This window comes from Mobula hypostoma, chromosome 13 (assembly GCF_963921235.1).
Source record: "Mobula hypostoma chromosome 13, sMobHyp1.1, whole genome shotgun sequence".
Lineage (NCBI taxonomy): Eukaryota > Metazoa > Chordata > Chondrichthyes > Myliobatiformes > Myliobatidae > Mobula > Mobula hypostoma.
In genome coordinates this window covers 2487939-2505862 of record NC_086109.1, presented here as the reverse complement: position 1 = coordinate 2505862, position 17924 = coordinate 2487939, and the positions used below count along the sequence as shown (strand labels likewise).

Genomic DNA, 17924 nt, shown 5'->3' with positions numbered 1-17924 from the left:
GTGCAAGGGCTGTATCACCATTTCATACTAGAAGCAGTCAGTCAGTCAGAGTGTGCTGGGGGAGAGGGGTTACTGAGGGTCTGAGTGAGGGTGCTGGACTAACATCATATGAGGATACTGTCAGAGACATTGGAGACTACAATTAGAAGGGAGGATATGGGGCTGTTTGGAGTGGATGAAGATATTCAAGGTGAGCGGGGTGGTGGAGCAGAGTGATGTGGGGCTGACTAGAGAGGACTGGGGCACGGTGTTGCAGTGACAGGGAGTTTTCTCTGCCCTGTGGTGGGATGGACTGGATCCATCAATTCCTTGTCACTGGGAGTGTAAGGATGGGATTAATGACAAAATCTTTTATCTCCCCAGATCCAGATCACAGAAAATCAGACAATGGTTGGAAGGTTGCCACCGCGATCCTCATCGTGATCCTCATCGTGATCTCCTTCGTGATCGTCATTCTGTATCTGGGTGATGATAAAAGCTGCATAAAGCTGCATCATTCTCGCTCACATGGGGATGAAAGTAAGGGAAAGAAATCTGGTACATCTGATGATAGGTGTCTCCCCCACCCCCAAAAAATAATCCAGTATCGAAAACTCTGGCCAGGAACAGCAGCAGGAGGGGTTGGGTCTGCAGGCAAGTGTCTCCCATTCCGACCCTGAGGACATGGGGTCCCACCTCAGGAATAAGGTTCAGGCTGGGGCAAGAGTGTGAGGTTTGGGAGGAGGAGTTGAACTGGGTAGCGGGCTGTGGAGAGGAGTTGGGGGAAAGGAGTTGGCCACTGCACTCTGTCCCATCGACTCGGTGGGGACATCAGGGCTGAACAGTGGATCAGTCTGGGTTCTGGTATCCCCCCCTGAGGGAGACACCAAGCACAGACTCCCTTGAAAGAGACACAGATGCCAGCATCCCAGGAGGGAGTCCCCAGCTCACATGTATCCACTGAGGAAGACTGCAACACAAGCCACCCCCTTCACCTGGACATCTAGTACCTCTCCACAGACCCAGTTATTGGGTAATGGAGCCCAGACCCAATGCAGAGTGAGGACATTGGAAGTGGGTTTCCATCCCGGTGGAACTTCTGTTCTTGTTCCACAGTCCCAGTGGGGTTGGACCCTCACTCTATCGAGAGGACAAGGATTCAGGTGCAACATAGAAGCAAAGCAAAGGAGGCATACAATATGGCGAAGTTTAGCAGGAAGCTTTTAAGACCTAGTGGAGAACAATTGTGAAAACAAAAAGGCAAAAAAAATGAAATACAAGGGTAAATTATCCAAAAATGTAAAAGAAAATTTCAACATCTCTAGCGAACTGCCTGCAAGGATATTGGTCCTCCTTGGATTCATGTGCAACCCGTCCCTTTTGAACAGGTCATAGATTCCCCAGCAGAGATCCTTTTGATCCAGAAATCTGATCCCCTGCCCCCTGCACCATTTCTCAGGTGCACAGTTCTCTGCCCAATGATCCTATTTTGTACCAAGACTTCTGGATGCTGACCCCCTCCCTTTAGAATGCCATGGACTCGATCTGACATGTCTCTCACCATGGCAACTGGGAGGCAACATATCATCTGGGTGTCAATTACGTCCACAGAAAACCTTCTGTACTTCTTTAACTTTGGAATCCCCGATCACTACAGCAGTCTTCTCGTCCATTCCCTTCTGGGCCGTAACTCCAGAGTCTAGAGACCTGGTCATGGTGGCACCTCCCCTGCCACCCCTTCCCCCCACTCTGGTAGGTCATCCCCCTCAACAGCATCCAACAAGGTATCATCATCAAGGCAAAAATAAAAGCAAAAGAAACAGTGTACAAGGAAGCAAAAATTAGTGGGAAAAATGAGGACTGGAAGACCTTTAAAAACTTACAGAAAGAAACTAAGAAAGTCATTAGGAAAGAAAAGATGAATTATGAAAGGAAGTTGGCGATTAACATAAAAAAGGATACTAAGAGTTTTTTTAAATATATGAAGAGTAAAAGAGTGACAAGGGTAGATATGGGACCGATTGAAAATGATGCTGGAGAATTATAATGTATAACAAAGAGATGGCGGAGGAACTGAATGAGTATTTTGCATCAGTCTTCACAGTGGAAGACATGAGCAATATACCTGATAGCCAGAGGTATCAGGGAATAGAATTAGGTACAGTCAGGATAACTAGAGAGAAAGTGCTTGGGAAGCTAAGTGGACTAAGAATAGATAAGTCTCCCGGCCCGGATGAGGTGCACCCAAGGGTTCTGAAGGAGGTGGCTTTGGAGATTGTGGAAGCATTGGAAATGATCTTCCAGAAATCAATAGACTCTGGCATGGTTCCGGAGGACTGGAAGGTCGCAAATGTAGTTCCGCTATTTAAGAAAGGAAGGAGGCAGCAAAAAGAAAATTACAGACCTATTAGTCTGACATCGGTGGTTGGAAAGATATTGGAGTCAATCCTCAAGGACGAGGTTATGAAATACCTCGAGGTGCATGACAAGATAGGCCGAAGCCAGCATGGTTTCATGAAGGGAAGATCCTGCCTTACCAACTTACTGGAATTTTTTGAGGTAATTTCGAATAAGATTGACAAGGGAGAGGCTGTGGATGTTGTGTATTTGGATTTTCAAAAGGCCTTCGATAAGGTGCCGCATATGAGGCTGCTTAATAAGATGAGAGCCCACGGAATTATAGGAAAGATATTGAAATGGGTGCAGCATTGGCTGATAGGCAGAAAGCAAAGGGTGGGAATAAAGGGATCCTATTCTGATTGGTTGCCGGTTACTAGTGGTGTTCCGCAGGGGTCGGTGTTGGGGCCGCTTCTTTTTACGATGTATATCGATGATTTGGATTATGGATTAAATGGTTTTGTGGCCAAGTTTGCGGATGACACCAAGATAGGTGGAGGAGCAGGAAATGTTGAAGAAACGGAAAGGTTGCAGAGAGACTTAGTCAGTTTAGGAGAGTGGGCAAAGAAATGGCAGATGAGATACAACGTTGACAAATGTACGGTTGTACATTTCAGAAGAAGAAAAACCGGGCAAATTATTATTTAGATGGGGAGAAAATTCAAAAATGGGAAGTGCAAAGGGACTTGGGGGTCCTCGTGCAGGATACCCTAAAAGGTTAACCCCCAAGTTGGATTGGCGGTAAGGAAAGCAAATGCTATGTTGGCATTCATTTCAAGAGGAATAGTGTATAAGAGTAAGGAGGTGTTGATGAGGCTCTATGGGGCATTAATGAGACCTCATTTGGAATACTGTGTGCAGTTTTGGGCCCCCTATCTTAGAAAGGATATACTGATGTTGGAGAGAGTTCAGAGAAGATTTACGAGGATGATTCCTGGAATGCAGGGGCTAACATATGAGGAGCGTCTGTCAGCTCTTGGATTGTATTCATTAGAGTATAGAAGAATGAGAGGGGATCTCATAGAAATGTTTCAAATGTTGAAAGGGTTGGACAGAGTAGATGTGAAAAGGTTGTTTCCCTTGGTGGGTGGGTCCAGGACAAGAGGCCATAGTCTTAGAATTAAAGGGTATCCAGTTAAAACAGAGATGAGGAGAAATTTTTTTAGCCAGAGGGTCGTGGATTTGTGAAATTCATTGCCACATATGGCTGTGGAGGCCCGATCATTGAGGGTGTTTAAGGAGGAGATTGACAGGTATCTAATCAGTCAGGGTATCAAGGGATATGGGGAAAAAGCTGGAAATTGGAACTAGATGGGTGAATATTTTAGCTCATGAGGGAGCTGTGGAGCAGACTCGATGGGCCGAATGGCCTACTTCTGCTCCTTTGTCTTGTCTTGTGATATCATTATTGAGGGGCATGGCCACAGGGGTACTTTGTACTGGCTGCACATTTCCCTGTCTTCTGACAGTCACCCAGTGACCTGCCTCCTGCAACTTGGGGGTTACCATCTCATTGTACCTCCTATCATCACCTCTTCAGATTTCTGGATCATTGGGATCTCATCTGGGGAAGGATGACCTGTGCAAAGGGGTGAATTACACCTGAACCCTAGTAGATGGTTAGCTTGACCCTGGCAATTGGTAAGGTTTTAAAATCTATTATAAAAGACGAAATTTCAGGATACTTGGAAATAGGTGATAAAATCGGGTGAAGTTTGCACAATTTTGTTCTAATTCTTTGAGAAGGTAAAAGGCCAGCTAGAGAAAGGAGAGTAAGCTCCAGCAATTTACAAGTACTTTCACAAGGCATTTGACAAGGTTCCACTCACGAGGCTATTAAACAAGATAAGAGCCCATGGCATCGTTGGTAAGGTACAAGCATGGATAGAAGATTGTCTGACTGGCTAGGTTAGAGAGAGTGGGGATATAAATGCTCATTTTCGAACACCTGCCACAGACCAATGGAGTATCAAAGGGTTCTGGGCTGGGACGGCACCTTTTCACATTACACATGAATGGTCTCGATGAAGGAGCAGATGGCATTGTGGATATATCAGGATCAAGATAGCTGGAGGTACAGTTGGTGTCACAGAGGCACAGAGTCGAGTCTGCTGCAGGACTTGGAGAGGCTGGGAGAATGGGCAAAGAAGTGGCAGATGGAAGACAATTTTTTGGAAAATGAGAGTTTGTGCACTCTGATAGGAAGAATAAAATTGTAGCCTGGAATGAAATGGACAGACAATTCACGTTGAGTCAGTATTAAAGAAGGGAAATACATTGTTAGTATTTAGTTTGGAAAGGGTGTGGATATAATAGCAAGAACGAACTGCTGAGGCTTTATAAGGAGTTGCTTAGACCCCGTATGGAATATTGTGAACAATTTGGGTACTGTATCTAAGGAAATATGTGCTGCCTCTGGAGAGGGTCCAGATAACGTTCCCAAGAATAATTGCAGGAGTGGAAGTCTTCAGGTATGAGTGTTTGGCAGCTTTGGGCCTGAAAAGGATGGACTTCAGAAGGGTGATGGAAAGGATTCACTAAATCATAACAGATACTGAAATGCCTGGATGACATGAAGGTGCAGAGGATGTTTATGTCAGTGGGAGAGTCCAGGACACAAGGGCACAGACTCGGAATAAAGAAATGTGCTTTTGGAACTGCGGTGAGAAGGAATTTTTTCAGCCAGAGGCCAGGAATCTGGAATTTAAGGATGAGATTGAAAGGTTTTCAATTGGTAGAGTAGTTCAGAGTTACAGAGAAAAGGCAGGAGAATGTGGCTGCATAAGGAACCAACAATATTTAAATGATGGAACAGGCTCAAAGGGCTAAATGTCTTAAATTTCCTCCTATATTTTATGGTCTTACGGATCTGCAATAAATTGCACTGACCACACTACTCGATCTTGGACACCCCATTTCCTGTTCCTTATCACCCAGATTTGGGTTTATAACTGTTGCTAAACCCATCATTCACACAGTCAATGTGGTAAATATTCCCCACACACCCAGTCTCTGGGATACACTGTCTCCCTCCCTACCCAGTCTCTGTCCCATGCAGCCAGTCACTGGGTTACACTGTCCCCACACATGTGGTTACTGGAGCACTCTGTACCCCTCATGACTGGTTACTGGTCAGTGCAGATGAAAATGAGGAAGGGAGTCAGGGTGTTGTGATTTGTGACAGTGGAGGTGACATTGCAGAGGATGTGTAGGGACCAGATGAACATATCTTAGATTGAGGGTTATTGGGAGATTCTGTGGAGGGAAGGCCAGGTATCAGTATCACGACTGGAAGCCCTGAACTCTGCTCTCTATCCCACAGGCCAAGGGGAGGGCCAGGCTTTGAAGAATCATGAGAAGAAGGCTGCAACCAATGCCTCGGAATAGAACCCAGCTCACAGATACCCCCTCCATCGGGACAGCGAGCACCTCTCCAAACCCAATCACTGGGAAATGATGGCCAGCCCCTCCTGGCCCCACAAGCACAGAGGGTGTGTGTAGGGGGTGGTCCTCCCCTCTCCTGGAACCCCTGCCTTTGTTCAACAATTCCAAATTGCTTTATATACTGTGCGTTCTGCAGTGACTGGTGATAACCCCACTCCCGGATCTGGGATCCTCTCTACTGCACAGAGGCCCGTGTCCATAACTTGTCTGCCTGTCTCTCCCTCCCTTTCCTCCCTGCTGCTCAGATCTAACCCTGCCCACCTTTCCTCCTGACTCTTATGCTCAGAATTTACAACTTTCTTGCCCTCTCTCAGTATCCTCTCCTGTGTCCCCACCCAAAGCCCTGTGTCAACATCATTCCCCAGCATCCCCACACATCTCCAGGTAGTCCCCACACTCTGTCATCACAGAATGCTCCGTTCATGTTCTCACCTTTTTTCTCGTCCCCTAACCCACCTGGGTAAAGTCCATAAGATCACAAGACATTGGTACAGAATCAGGCCATTCAGCCCATCGAGTCAGCTCAAGGCTGTTTGATCAAGGCTGGTCCATTTCCCTCTCAATCCCATTCTTCTGCCTTCTCCACATAATCTTCCATGCCCTGACTTATCAAGAATTCACCAACCTCAGCCTTAAATACACTCAATGATCTGGCCTCCAAAGCCACCAGTGGTAACAAATTCCACAGATGCAACACCCTCTGGCTAAAGAAATACCTCCTCATCTCCTTTTCAAATAGACATCTCTCTATTCTGACATTGTGACCTCTAGTCCTGTACACTCCCACAATCAGAAACATCGCATCCAGTCTATCTAGTACTTTCAACATTCAATAGGTTAGAATGAGGTCCTCCTTCATTCTTCTAAATTTCAGTGAGTACTGTTCCAGAGCTATCGAATGCTGCTCATATGATAAGACTCTCAAGTCCAGAAACATTTTCTGAACCTCCTCTGAACCCTCTCCAATGTCAGTACATCTTTTCATAGAAAAGTGCCTCCAACTGTTGACGATACTGGAAATGAGGCAAACCAGCCTCAGCTTTACATCCTTGTTTTTATATTCTAGTTCTCTTAAAATCAATGTTAACATTGCAGATGCCTTCCTCACCACAAACTTAAACTGCAAGTTAACCTTTAGAGAATCCTGCACAAGGAATCACATTTCTCTAGGGTTTTGGCCTGAAACATCAATTGTACTCGTTTCCATAGATGAGTTGCTTGGATCTCCAGCATCTGCAGAGTTACTCTTGTTTGTGGTTGTATTCCCTTTGCACTTTGCATTTATGAATTTTCTCCCCGTTTAGAAAATAGTCTACCATTTTATTCCTCCTCCCAAAGTGCATGACCATTTAGTTCCCGACACGATGTTCCATCTGGCACTTCTTTGCCCGGTCTCCTCATCTGTCCATCTTTCTGCAGCCCCTCTGCCTCTGCAACACTATCTGCCCCTCTAACTACCTTCATATCATCCACAAACTTGCCCACAAAGCCATCAGTTCCATCATCCAAATCATTGATATACAACGTGAAAAGAATAAGTCCCAATATCGCTACCTGTGGAACACAATTTGCCAGCAGCAGCCAATCAAAAATGTTCACTGTATTCATACTTCTTGTCTCCTTCTAATTATCCAATGATCTTCCAATCCTATGTCATCTCTTTCCAAGGATATGATTTATTTTTTATCAACGGGCTGTGCTACACCCTCTGCCTAACCGCCTGTCATTTCAATACAATCTGTGTCCATGGATGTGAAGCTCCCAACAATAACTTTCTTTCAGTTATGACTCAGTGATGCCCACAACATCATACCTGTCAATCTCTAACTGTGCTACAAGACCGCCTATCTTATTTTGCATGCAGCGTGTATTCAAATATAACACCTTCAGTTAGCTGTTTTCCCTTTGATAAACTTGTCATCCCCAGCTGATCAATCGCACTGAGCTTCACAATGTACTGCGGCCCCCACACTGTAACTTCCTGTTCCCCATCCCACAACCCCTCCCGGGACATCCCTTCCAATTCTCATTGCCTGATTAACCATTGACATCCTGGAGGACAGTCCCAGAGGTTGGAGCCGAGGGTGGAGTCTGTGCAAAACCCAGGATGTCGGATGTTGTGGAGGATCCTGTGAAGCCTCTCCCAAGATTCTGGGGCTGTGGACGGCCACACACTGCAAGTGGTTTATTGTTAATATTGTGTGCTCCCTGCCAACATGAACCAGTGAAGTTTTCACCAGTGAAATCACGCTCAGACTTTCAGCCCGAGAGACTGGTAATGAGGTATCGGGCAGAGGGCACATTTTTTATCTGTGCACTGTCAAATTTAATAGCTTGGCCAGGATCTGTGGAGAGTTAATGTTTCAGGTCACACACGTCTCTCTCCACAGGTGCTGCCTGACTTGCCTCAGGCTTCCAGCAGTTCCTGATTTTCCTAGAGATTTCCAGCTTGTACAATTGCTTTATATTTACTGCTTGAGATTGTCTACTTTATAATAAATTCTTCTACAATATTTTCCCAGACCATTCTATTGTTGGAATCTGTTGGGCTGCAGCAGGTTTAATCAGATATGGATGGGTGCGGGGCCAGAAGGTGTTAGAGAGATGGATGGGTGGAAGGCCTGTAGGGGTTTTTACAGAGAGATGGTTGGGTATAGGAGCCAGAAGGGGTTTCACAGAGACGTGATGGGTGTTGGGGCCATAGGGTATGACCAAGAGATAAGATGGGTACAGGGCCGGAGGGGATTACAGGGAGATGGATGGGATCCACGGGAAGGACACTGGAATTGAACACTGAACTCTGACGCTCTGTGAAGCTCCTCACATCCCACCCTTTCACTGACCAACACCCATATGGCACTCCCTGCCTCCCAACCCCACCCCTGAGAGGCGGCTGAGATTACTGGGTGACTTCAGGGTTGGGGAGGAGAGACTGAGGACAGATATTGACCCACAGCAGCACCCGTTTGCGTGTCGTCCTCCTTCTCTCACCCTGTTCCATTGCTTCCACTTTCCTTCCCCCATTTCAGTCCCTGTGGTGCCCTCAACTTCTCGCTCCCCATCTCCATCGTGGCTCTGAGACGCGCGGCGGCGGAAGTTAGCTCATGGCGTTCTGTGATCTGATTGGACAGCCCATGGACCAGCGCTCCAGGATTGGCTGATGTGGTAGAGGAACAATCCAATTGAACACCGTTATTACCGCTCATCTGATTGTCCGTCGCCTGGCTGCCGTGTTTACTGATTGGCTGCTGGAATACCGCACTCCCTGATTGGGTCGGCTGGAGGCAGCGCAACATGCCGCCCAAATCAAAGTTGCTGGTGAATGCGGCAGGCCAGGCAGCATCTCCAGCAAGAGGTGCAGTCGACGTTTCAGGCCGAGACCCTTCGTCAGGCCGTTGACAGGACGGATAAGGAGACGCCGGATTGGTTCGCTGATGTGAACTGCGTTAACTCAACGCCGTAACCTACGCAAGTGCCTACGCGCGCTTTGAGCATTTATACTTGTGCGGTGGTGTGTCTGCGTCGCTCGGCAATGCGCGCACGGCAGGCATGCGCACTCACCTGCCCGCGCAAGGCTTCATGGTAGTCTCGAGATAGACAAGACGCGAGCTTTTTTCGTAAAAGCGAAATGTGTCCTCCATAATTTCGGAGCTCTGTAAAGCTTTATGGAAAACATTGCAGCCGGAGTTCCTTCGCTGCCCTTCAGTCGCACAATGGGAAGCTATTGCAGCGTAGGATGACGTGCGATGCTACCAAGCGGACCAAAGACAGCAGCTGCCGTCTGTGTTGCCGCGACGCGCGGTTACATTTTGGGTGCGCGTCCCATCAACGCAGGCTTTCGCGTAGGGTTTGGGGCGACGTGTTGACGCAGAAGTATAAAGGCTCATTTAAAACAACGATGTAATAAGTTTAATTGAATTAAAGCAACATACATCAAAGTTGCTGGTGAACGCAGCAGGCCAGGCAGCATCTATAGGAAGAGGTGCAGTCGACGTTTCAGGCCGAGACCCTTCGTCAGGACTAACTGAAGGAAGAGTGAGTAAGGGATTTGAAAGTGGGAGGGGGAGGAGGAGATGCAAAATGATAGGAGAAGACAGGAGGGGGAGGGATGGAGCCGAGAGCTGGACAGGTGATAGGCAAAAGGGATATGAGAGGATCATGGGACAGGAGGTCCGGGAAGAAAGACAAGGGGGGGGGTGACCCAGAGGATGGGCAAGAGGTATATTCAGAGGGACAGAGGGAGAAAAAGGAGAGTGAGAGAAAGAATGTGTGCATAAAAATGAGTAACAGATGGGGTACGAGGGGGAGGTGGGGCCTAGCGGAAGTTAGAGAAGTTGATGTTCATGCCATCAGGTTGGAGGCTACCCAGACGGAATATAAGGTGTTGTTCCTCCAACCTGAGTGTGGCTTCATCTCTACAGTAGAGGAGGCCGTGGATAGACATGTCAGAATGGGAATGGGATGTGGAATTAAAATGTGTGGCCACTGGGAGATCCTGCTTTCTCTGGCGGACAGAGCGTAGATGTTCAGCAAAGCGGTCTCCCAGTCTGCGTCGGGTCTCACCAATATATAAAAGGCCACATCGGGAGCACCGGACGCAGTATATCACCCCAGTCGACTCACAGGTGAAGTGATGCCTCACCTGGAAGGACTGTTTGGAGCCCTGAATGGTGGTAAGGGAGGAAGTGTAAGGGCATGTGTAGCACTTGTTCCGCTTACACGGATAAGTGCCAGGAGGGAGATCAGTGGGGAGGGATGGGGGGGACGAATGGACAAGGGAGTTGTGTAGGGAGCGATCCCTGCGGAATGCAGAGAGAGGGGGGGAGGGAAAGATGTGCTTAGTGGTGGGATCCCGTTGGAGGTGGCGGAAGTTACGGAGAATAATTGAATTAAAGTACGTTTGATGGCGATTCAAGATAGAGTGAAGCAGTAACAGAAAACCGAGCAGCGCCCTCTAGTGGCGGTGCTGCCAGTGACGCTGCTCCTTGGGAAACACCCCTCTATGGGACAGTCCTCCAAGACGGCGCCACCATCCAAACTCCGTGCAGTTACTGGATGGACACAGCATTGTCTCTCAGCGAGCCCTGGCGACTCAGGTTGGGATGAAAACAACTAATCATATAGGTTTAACTGCCATGTTACGACTTGCCCCAATAAAGACCAGGGATGTGGAGATTGGAGCTATGAATCTGAATCAGAATCAGGTTTCACACATCAAAGTTGCTGGTGAAAGCAGCAGGCCAGGCAGCATCTCTAGGAAGAGGTACAGACGACGTTTCTTCCTGGAGATGCCCGGCCTGAAACGTCGACTGTACTTCTTCCTAGAGATGCTCCCTGGCCTGCTGCGTTCACCAGCAACTTTGATGTGTGTTGCTTGAATTTAGCATATGTCATGAAATTTGTTGTCTTTGCAGCAGCAGTACAATGTAATACATAATAATAAAAGAAAAAAAACTGTCAATTACAAGAACTATATATTCAATAAATTAAATAAGTATTGTAAAATAAATATACATAAACAGTAGTGAGGTAATAAAGTTGCTGAGTATTAAAGGATACAGATTTTTTTTCAACAACTGCCTGAACAGGAAAAGATTGATAAATGGTTCAAGGAAGGGGCACATCCCAACCAAGAGAGTTGGGCTGAATTTCAGCATATTAAGGCAGATACAAATTGAACCCCTTTTATGGCAACTAAATTCTGTCTACTATATTGCCTTCTCAGCAAATCACACAGTTGACGTCTGGATTTGGTGACACCATAGGAGATGACAAATCAACATGTACAAGATGGTGGAGGAATCAGAGAACTAGCGAGTAGCTAATATTGCTCCATTATTCAATAATAGAACCATGGATAAACATTAGCTAAATGTGAAAAGAATAGATCCTTGACTCATGATACTGGTAGGAAACTTGCTAGAGAAGGTTTTTATAGATAGGATTTATGACAATTTGGAAAACCATAGACTGATGAGGTGTAGCCAGTATGTCTCTGTACGGGACAAATCGTGTCTCTGTAATCTGATTGGGTTTTCTAGTGAGGTGACGAGGGTGATTAGTGAAGGAAGAACTATGGATATGTGGCGATTGACAGGGTCAATCAGGGGCGGCTCATCCAGAAGATTAGGATGCGTGGGGTCCATGGCAAATAGGCCATTTGGATTCAGAACTGGCTTGTCCATAGAAGGCAGACGGTAGAGGGAATAGGAGGGAGGAGTAGGGATGGAGAGAAGGACAATGTGGGAAAAATGGATGGGGGGTTTGTGTTGAAGGTAGACTAACTGAATGTCAGACTCCATCTTCCCCGCTGATCCATCCACTGTTCCCACCACGTCCCCCTGTCCCAGATGTTGTGGTCACCCTTACGAATCTGTGTGGAACCCAGAGACGCCTCTGGAATACATTGGCCTCAACTATAAGATATGGTAGCAGAATTAGGCCATTAGATCCACCTTTCAATCATGGCTGATCCTTTTTCCCTTCCTCAGCCCCACTTCCCGGCCTTCTTCCCATAAGCTTTGGTGCCGCGACCAATCAACAACCTGTAGACCCCCCGGCCAGCCTCAGGGTCGCTCGGCTCGCTGTCATCGAGGGAAACAGCCCTCGGCCCGGCAAACTGTGTAATTAGTTTGTGTGGATGCTGTGTGATGTACCCCACCCCGCCCAAATAACAGACAATACACCAGATACAATTAAATGATTTACAGTTTATAGATATTACTGGAACTATATAATTAATAGTGAATAAAATATAAAAGGAAAATAAAAGGTGCCACAATTATCAACGTTCAATCTCTTCGTGCACAAAAATAGTTGGAGCTCAGGACCCTTCTTCTTCACCCTACGACCCCTCGGACCACCTCGACCTGCCGCCTAGGACCAACAACGAGTCCTTCTCCATCTCCCCTCCTCGCCGAATGCCCCGCTTGGGGTTCGACCCCGTTAGCGGACTCACAGCACCTGGTCTAAATGACCTCCATCCGACCATTCCAATCTCTGTAATCCTCTCTTTCACAATCTCTGTGATTTCCTCCCTCCCCTTTAATCCTCTCCATCTTTATGGACTCAATTTATTCCTAGATTTCCCCGTCTCTGTGACACCCCACCTCCCTCACACACCCCAGTATCTGTAAACCCTTCCGTCTTCTACGCCCCTCTCTCACTAAACTCCCCTCCCTGTCTTTGCATTCCCCTTTATCCCTCTCTCAATAACTCCCTGTAACCGTTCGGTTCGGTCCGCGGCGTTAGTCGAGAGAAGGCCATTTCTGGCCCCGCCAATCGTGTGAAATTTCAGGTGCAAAACCTTCTGTTTCTGTGGATGCTGCGTGATTTGTTCCCCTGTTCTAAATCGGTACCACGATATAACAGGCCATGTACCATATACAATTAAGCGATTTAGCTTTATAATTCTGAATTTGACTAAAGGGTTAATGAAGAAAAAGGAAAAGAGAAGGGCCCTTTTTACTGAGAGAATCTAACGAGCACAGGTTGGAGCTCACGGTTTCCCTGTCACAGACCGGTACAGAAACACCAATGCGCTGGAAAGGGCAATACGACAAAATGTAGTGGATACGACCCAGTCCATCACGGGTAAAGCCCTCCCCACCTTGAACCCATCTACACAGAGCGTTGTCACAGGGAAACAGCGTCTATTATCAGGGATCACCACCTTACAGACATCCAACATCCTTCACGATATCTCTGAATTTACTGAAGTGATCCCCTACATCCACATCCAAATCATTTCAAACGATAAAGTGTCCATGTAGTATCATCGATTACCGGTATCCAATCACTGCCTCTTATTTCAAAGCAATGATTTCATACAACATGCAAGTTGTCCTGGTCAAGATGGATCACACTGCTTTGGTGCAGAATGTAGTGCTCCCAGGATGAGGTTTTCCGTTCCAGGACATCTAAAATGTCCTCTTTCTTTAAGGATAGTGGTTTCCTTCTGCCGTCATCAATGATGCCCTCACCCGCATCTCCTCCATTTCCCGCACTTCGGCCCTCACCTCAGCCTCCCGCCACTACAACAGGGACAGAGTTCCCCTTGTCCTCACCTACCACCCCACCAGCCCCCATATCCAGCACATTATCCTCCACAACTTCCACCACCTTCAACAGGACCCCATAACTAAGCACATCTTTCCCTCTCCACCCCTCTCTGCTTTCCGCAGGGATTGGTCCCTCAGCAACTCCCTGGTCCACAGGTCCCTCCCCATGGATCTCCCACCCGGCACTTATCCCTGTAAGCGTAAGTGCTACACCTGTCCCTACACCTCCTCTCTTGCCACCATTCAGGGCCCCAAACAGTCCTTCCAGATGAGGCAACACTTCACTCGTGAGTCTGTTGGGGTCATCTATTCCATCCGGTGCTCCCGGTGCGGCCTCCTCTACATTGGAAAAACCCGACGCAGATTGGGGGACCACTTCGTCAAGCGCCTCTGCTCCGTTCGCCACAACAGACAGGATCTCCTGGTTGCCACCCACTTCAACTCTGCTTCCCACTCCCATTCGGATGTGTCCATACATGGCCTCCTCTACTGCCATGATGAGGCTAAACTCAGGTTGGAGGAGCAACACCTCATATACCGTCTAGGTAGTCTCCAGCCCCTTGGTATGAACATAGAATTCTCCAACTTCCGGTAATTCCCTCCCCCTCCCTTCCCCTATCCCTATTTCACTCTGCCCCCTCCCCAGCTGCCTATCACCTCCCTCATGGTTCTGCCTCCTTCTACTACCCATTGTGTTTTCCCCTATTCCTTCTTCACCTTTTCTGCCTATCACCTCCCTGCCTCCCCTCCCCCACCACTTTATCTTTCCCCTTACTGGTTTTTCACCTGGAACCTACCAGCCTTCTCCTTCCCACCCTCCCCCACCTTCTTTATAGGGCCTCTGCCCCTTCCCTCTACAGTCCTGACGAAGGGTTCAACGCCCAAAACGTTGACTGATCGTTTCCACGGATGCTGCCCGATCTGCTGAGTTCCTCCAGCGTGTTGTGAGTGTTGCGCCGATCAATACTTTATTGCCTTCTGCAAATGATCTATTTGATTGTGCAGGGAAAATCTTAAATCTGACAAAGTCTATTGGTTATTTCTGATCAGTGCACGCTTTTCCTGCCCCTCAGAACTTTTCATTATCTCCCCTCCCACTAACGTATACCTCCACTGCACCCTTTATAAACCTTCGACGCCGGTCTTATAATGAGACGACCAGATCTGAACACAATACTCCAAGAGTGGCCTAACCATGATTTTATAACGCTGCAGCATTCCCCTCGTTGGTCCTGAGTTCAGTCTCCCGACTAACGAAGGTCAAACCAACATACAGCTTCGTAACCAGCTGGAAGATAAGGAGCTGTGACGTTCAATTTAGGAATACTGTGTCAGCCAGTCAGGATGATGGAACTGGGAGAAAGATCTGGAGAGACCTGGACGGGGTGAGATTTGTGACGGACAGGATTTTCGCAGGATTTTTTGGTGGGAGCTGCGGAGAGGACGGAGGGAGGGGGTGGGGGGGGATGGGGGGAGGATGGGAGGTGGCTGTGGGTGCCGTGAGAAGGAGCAACCCCCTTGCACGAAGTCAGATGAATGGCTGCAAGAATGGAGGCCACACCTCGCAAGGGAGCGCCCGTTTATTCGAGATGGGTTTTGAGCAATGTTCGGAAGGCGGTGTTTGCGTTCACGCAGACGGTGGGTCCAGCGCGTGAATAAAAAAGGATAACTTCAAGATGAGCTTCACATTTAGATTGAGTTAACTGTAATCGGTCCTTTTTTCCTTTTATTTTTCCTCCTAACTGTACAATAAAGCTGAATGTTTGTAAATATACTTTCTTTGTTACTGTATGCGATGTAGACTGTTAATTCCTGCCGATCGACAATGGTGTATGGGCAGTATTTACACAGCATTCACCCAAATCGAGGTTTCATTACTCGGAACATCACGGCATTCCTGTTTGGTTGAACCCCAGAACATACCGACCCGAGAGGTATTTTGATCATGAGAGGTGGGCTTCTCAGCACGGAGTCTCGAGGCTGCTCGCAGAGCCGGCTACTGAGCCGTCTCCATACGAGCCCGGTCAGGGTTACATTCCATTCCAAAATCTCCCTCATGGTGTGCTTCACAATGTCTTCGTTCCCATGGGGAGGTGATAGAACACGACCAATGAGGGATTGTTCCTTTCCTGTGTCTGACTTCCACCGGTATTATAAGTGGACGAGCCCTCCGTGGCTGAGTAGTATTTGAGCTACGTTTCTTTCATTTCAGTTGGTCTGGTATTTTGAACTAGTTCATTGGTGTAAGCTTATGGGATAATTCGAGACGAAAGAGAGCTTTGAAATATTAAGTAACACACATCAAAGTTGCTGGTGAACGCAGCAGGCCAGGCAGCATCTCTAGGAAGAGTTACAGTCGACGTTTCAGGCCGAGACACCAGCAACTTTGATGTGTGTTGCTTGAATTTCCAGCATCTGTAGAATTCCTGTTGCTTGCGTTTGAAATATTAAGAGCGTTTCGAGGATGGTAGATGCTTCGATTTCCTGATGATAGAAAACCATTTAAGTATTCCTGAATCTGAGACTTGGCATTATTTTATTTTGGATTGTGTAACATGGACTAGATTAACATGCCTGGTTTGCAAAACTGCTTTGGAGTGTTCTGCCATCCTGAGATTTGTTTTTGCACTCTGCTGCAATAGTTCATTTCCAGGCATTGCTGAAAGATTTGAAGACATTTATGTGATTAAAGTTCTGGCTTAGTTTGAGGGTGTTTCTTTGTTTATGTGGTTCAATGACATTAAGCAATTCCAAAGCATCTCCTGATCTTTATATGCTGAATTGTTCGACAACCTCGATAAATTCAAATTGGTAGAATACAATGTATGAAACTCGATGATCATACACTTTGGCAGAAGGAATAAAAGCATAGACTATTTTCTAAACAGGGAGTGAATTCTGAAATTAAAGGTTCAAGGGGGCTTTGGAGTTCTGGTGCAGTATTTCCAAAAGGTTAACTTGAAGATTGAGTCAGTAGCAAAGATAGAAACAAACAAACATAGATTAGAAAATCTACAGCACAAAACAGGCCCTTCAGCCCACAATGCTGTGCCGAACATGTACTTACGTTACAAATTTTGTAGGATTACCCACAGCCCTCTATTTTTCTAAGCTCTATGTACCTATCTAGGAGTCTTTTAAAAGACCTTATTGTATCCACCTCTACCACCATCACCAGCAGCTTATTCCACGCACTCACCACTCTCTGCATAAAAATCTTACTCCTGACATCTCCTCTGTACCTACTTCCAAGCACCCTAAAATTGTGCCCTTTCACGTTAGCCATTTTAGCCCTGGGAAAAAGCCACTGACTATCCACATGATCAATGCCTCTCCTCATCTTATACACCTTTATCAGGTCATCTCTCATCCTCTGTCACTCCAAGGAGAAAAGGCCAAGTTCACTCAACCTATTCTCATAAGGCATGCTCCCCAATCCAGGCAAAATACTTCTAAATCTTCTGAAATGCCTGTTTTGCTGCTGCTGCTACAGTGTGGGCCAGAATCTCCGGAGGGGAAGGCCTCGACTCCTCGGCTTTGCTTGAAGCTCGGCGACTGGGGTGGGGTTGAAGCGCTCGGCAGAGATGGTGCTCGGTGCTCAGTGTCGGAGGGCTGGTCGGAGGCTCGAAGGTTTCAGATGGACTCAGAGTCGGCTGCGGTTGGGTGCTTCCAATACATCGGCAAGTTTGCGGCGCTTGGAGGTTCATGGCAGGGAGAGTTTCTCCCTTCTACTGTCTGCATGAGATGATGGGTCTATCGGGACTTGAGACTTTTTTTTACCGTGCCCATGGTCTGCTCTTTATCATATTATGGTATTGCTTTGCACTGTTGTAACTATAACTTATAATTATGTGGTTTTGTCAATTTTAGTCTTGGTTTGTCCTGTGTTTCTGTGATATCTTTCTGGAGGAACATTGTATCATTTTTTAATGCATGCATTTCTGAATGACAATAAACAAGGACTTTTTTTTTCTTTTTAAATCTTTTTATTGAGTAAGTATACAAAAAAGGTAAGCCATATAAACATTAATACAATGTTAAAGT

General features: G+C 47.0%; 1 protein-coding gene across 1 annotated transcript in view; it reads left to right on the top strand.

Annotated features, from left to right (window-relative positions):
* LOC134355367 (uncharacterized) overlaps positions 1–8338 on the top strand; it is a 54332-nt gene extending 45994 nt beyond the window's left edge. The window contains exons 5-6 of the mRNA XM_063065147.1: positions 364–519; positions 5699–8338. Of these exons, the coding sequence (XP_062921217.1) occupies positions 364–519; positions 5699–5763 (221 nt within the window). The 3' untranslated portion in view covers positions 5764–8338. The remainder of the gene's footprint in view (positions 1–363; positions 520–5698) is intronic.
* Positions 8339–17924: the final 9586 nt, after the last annotated feature.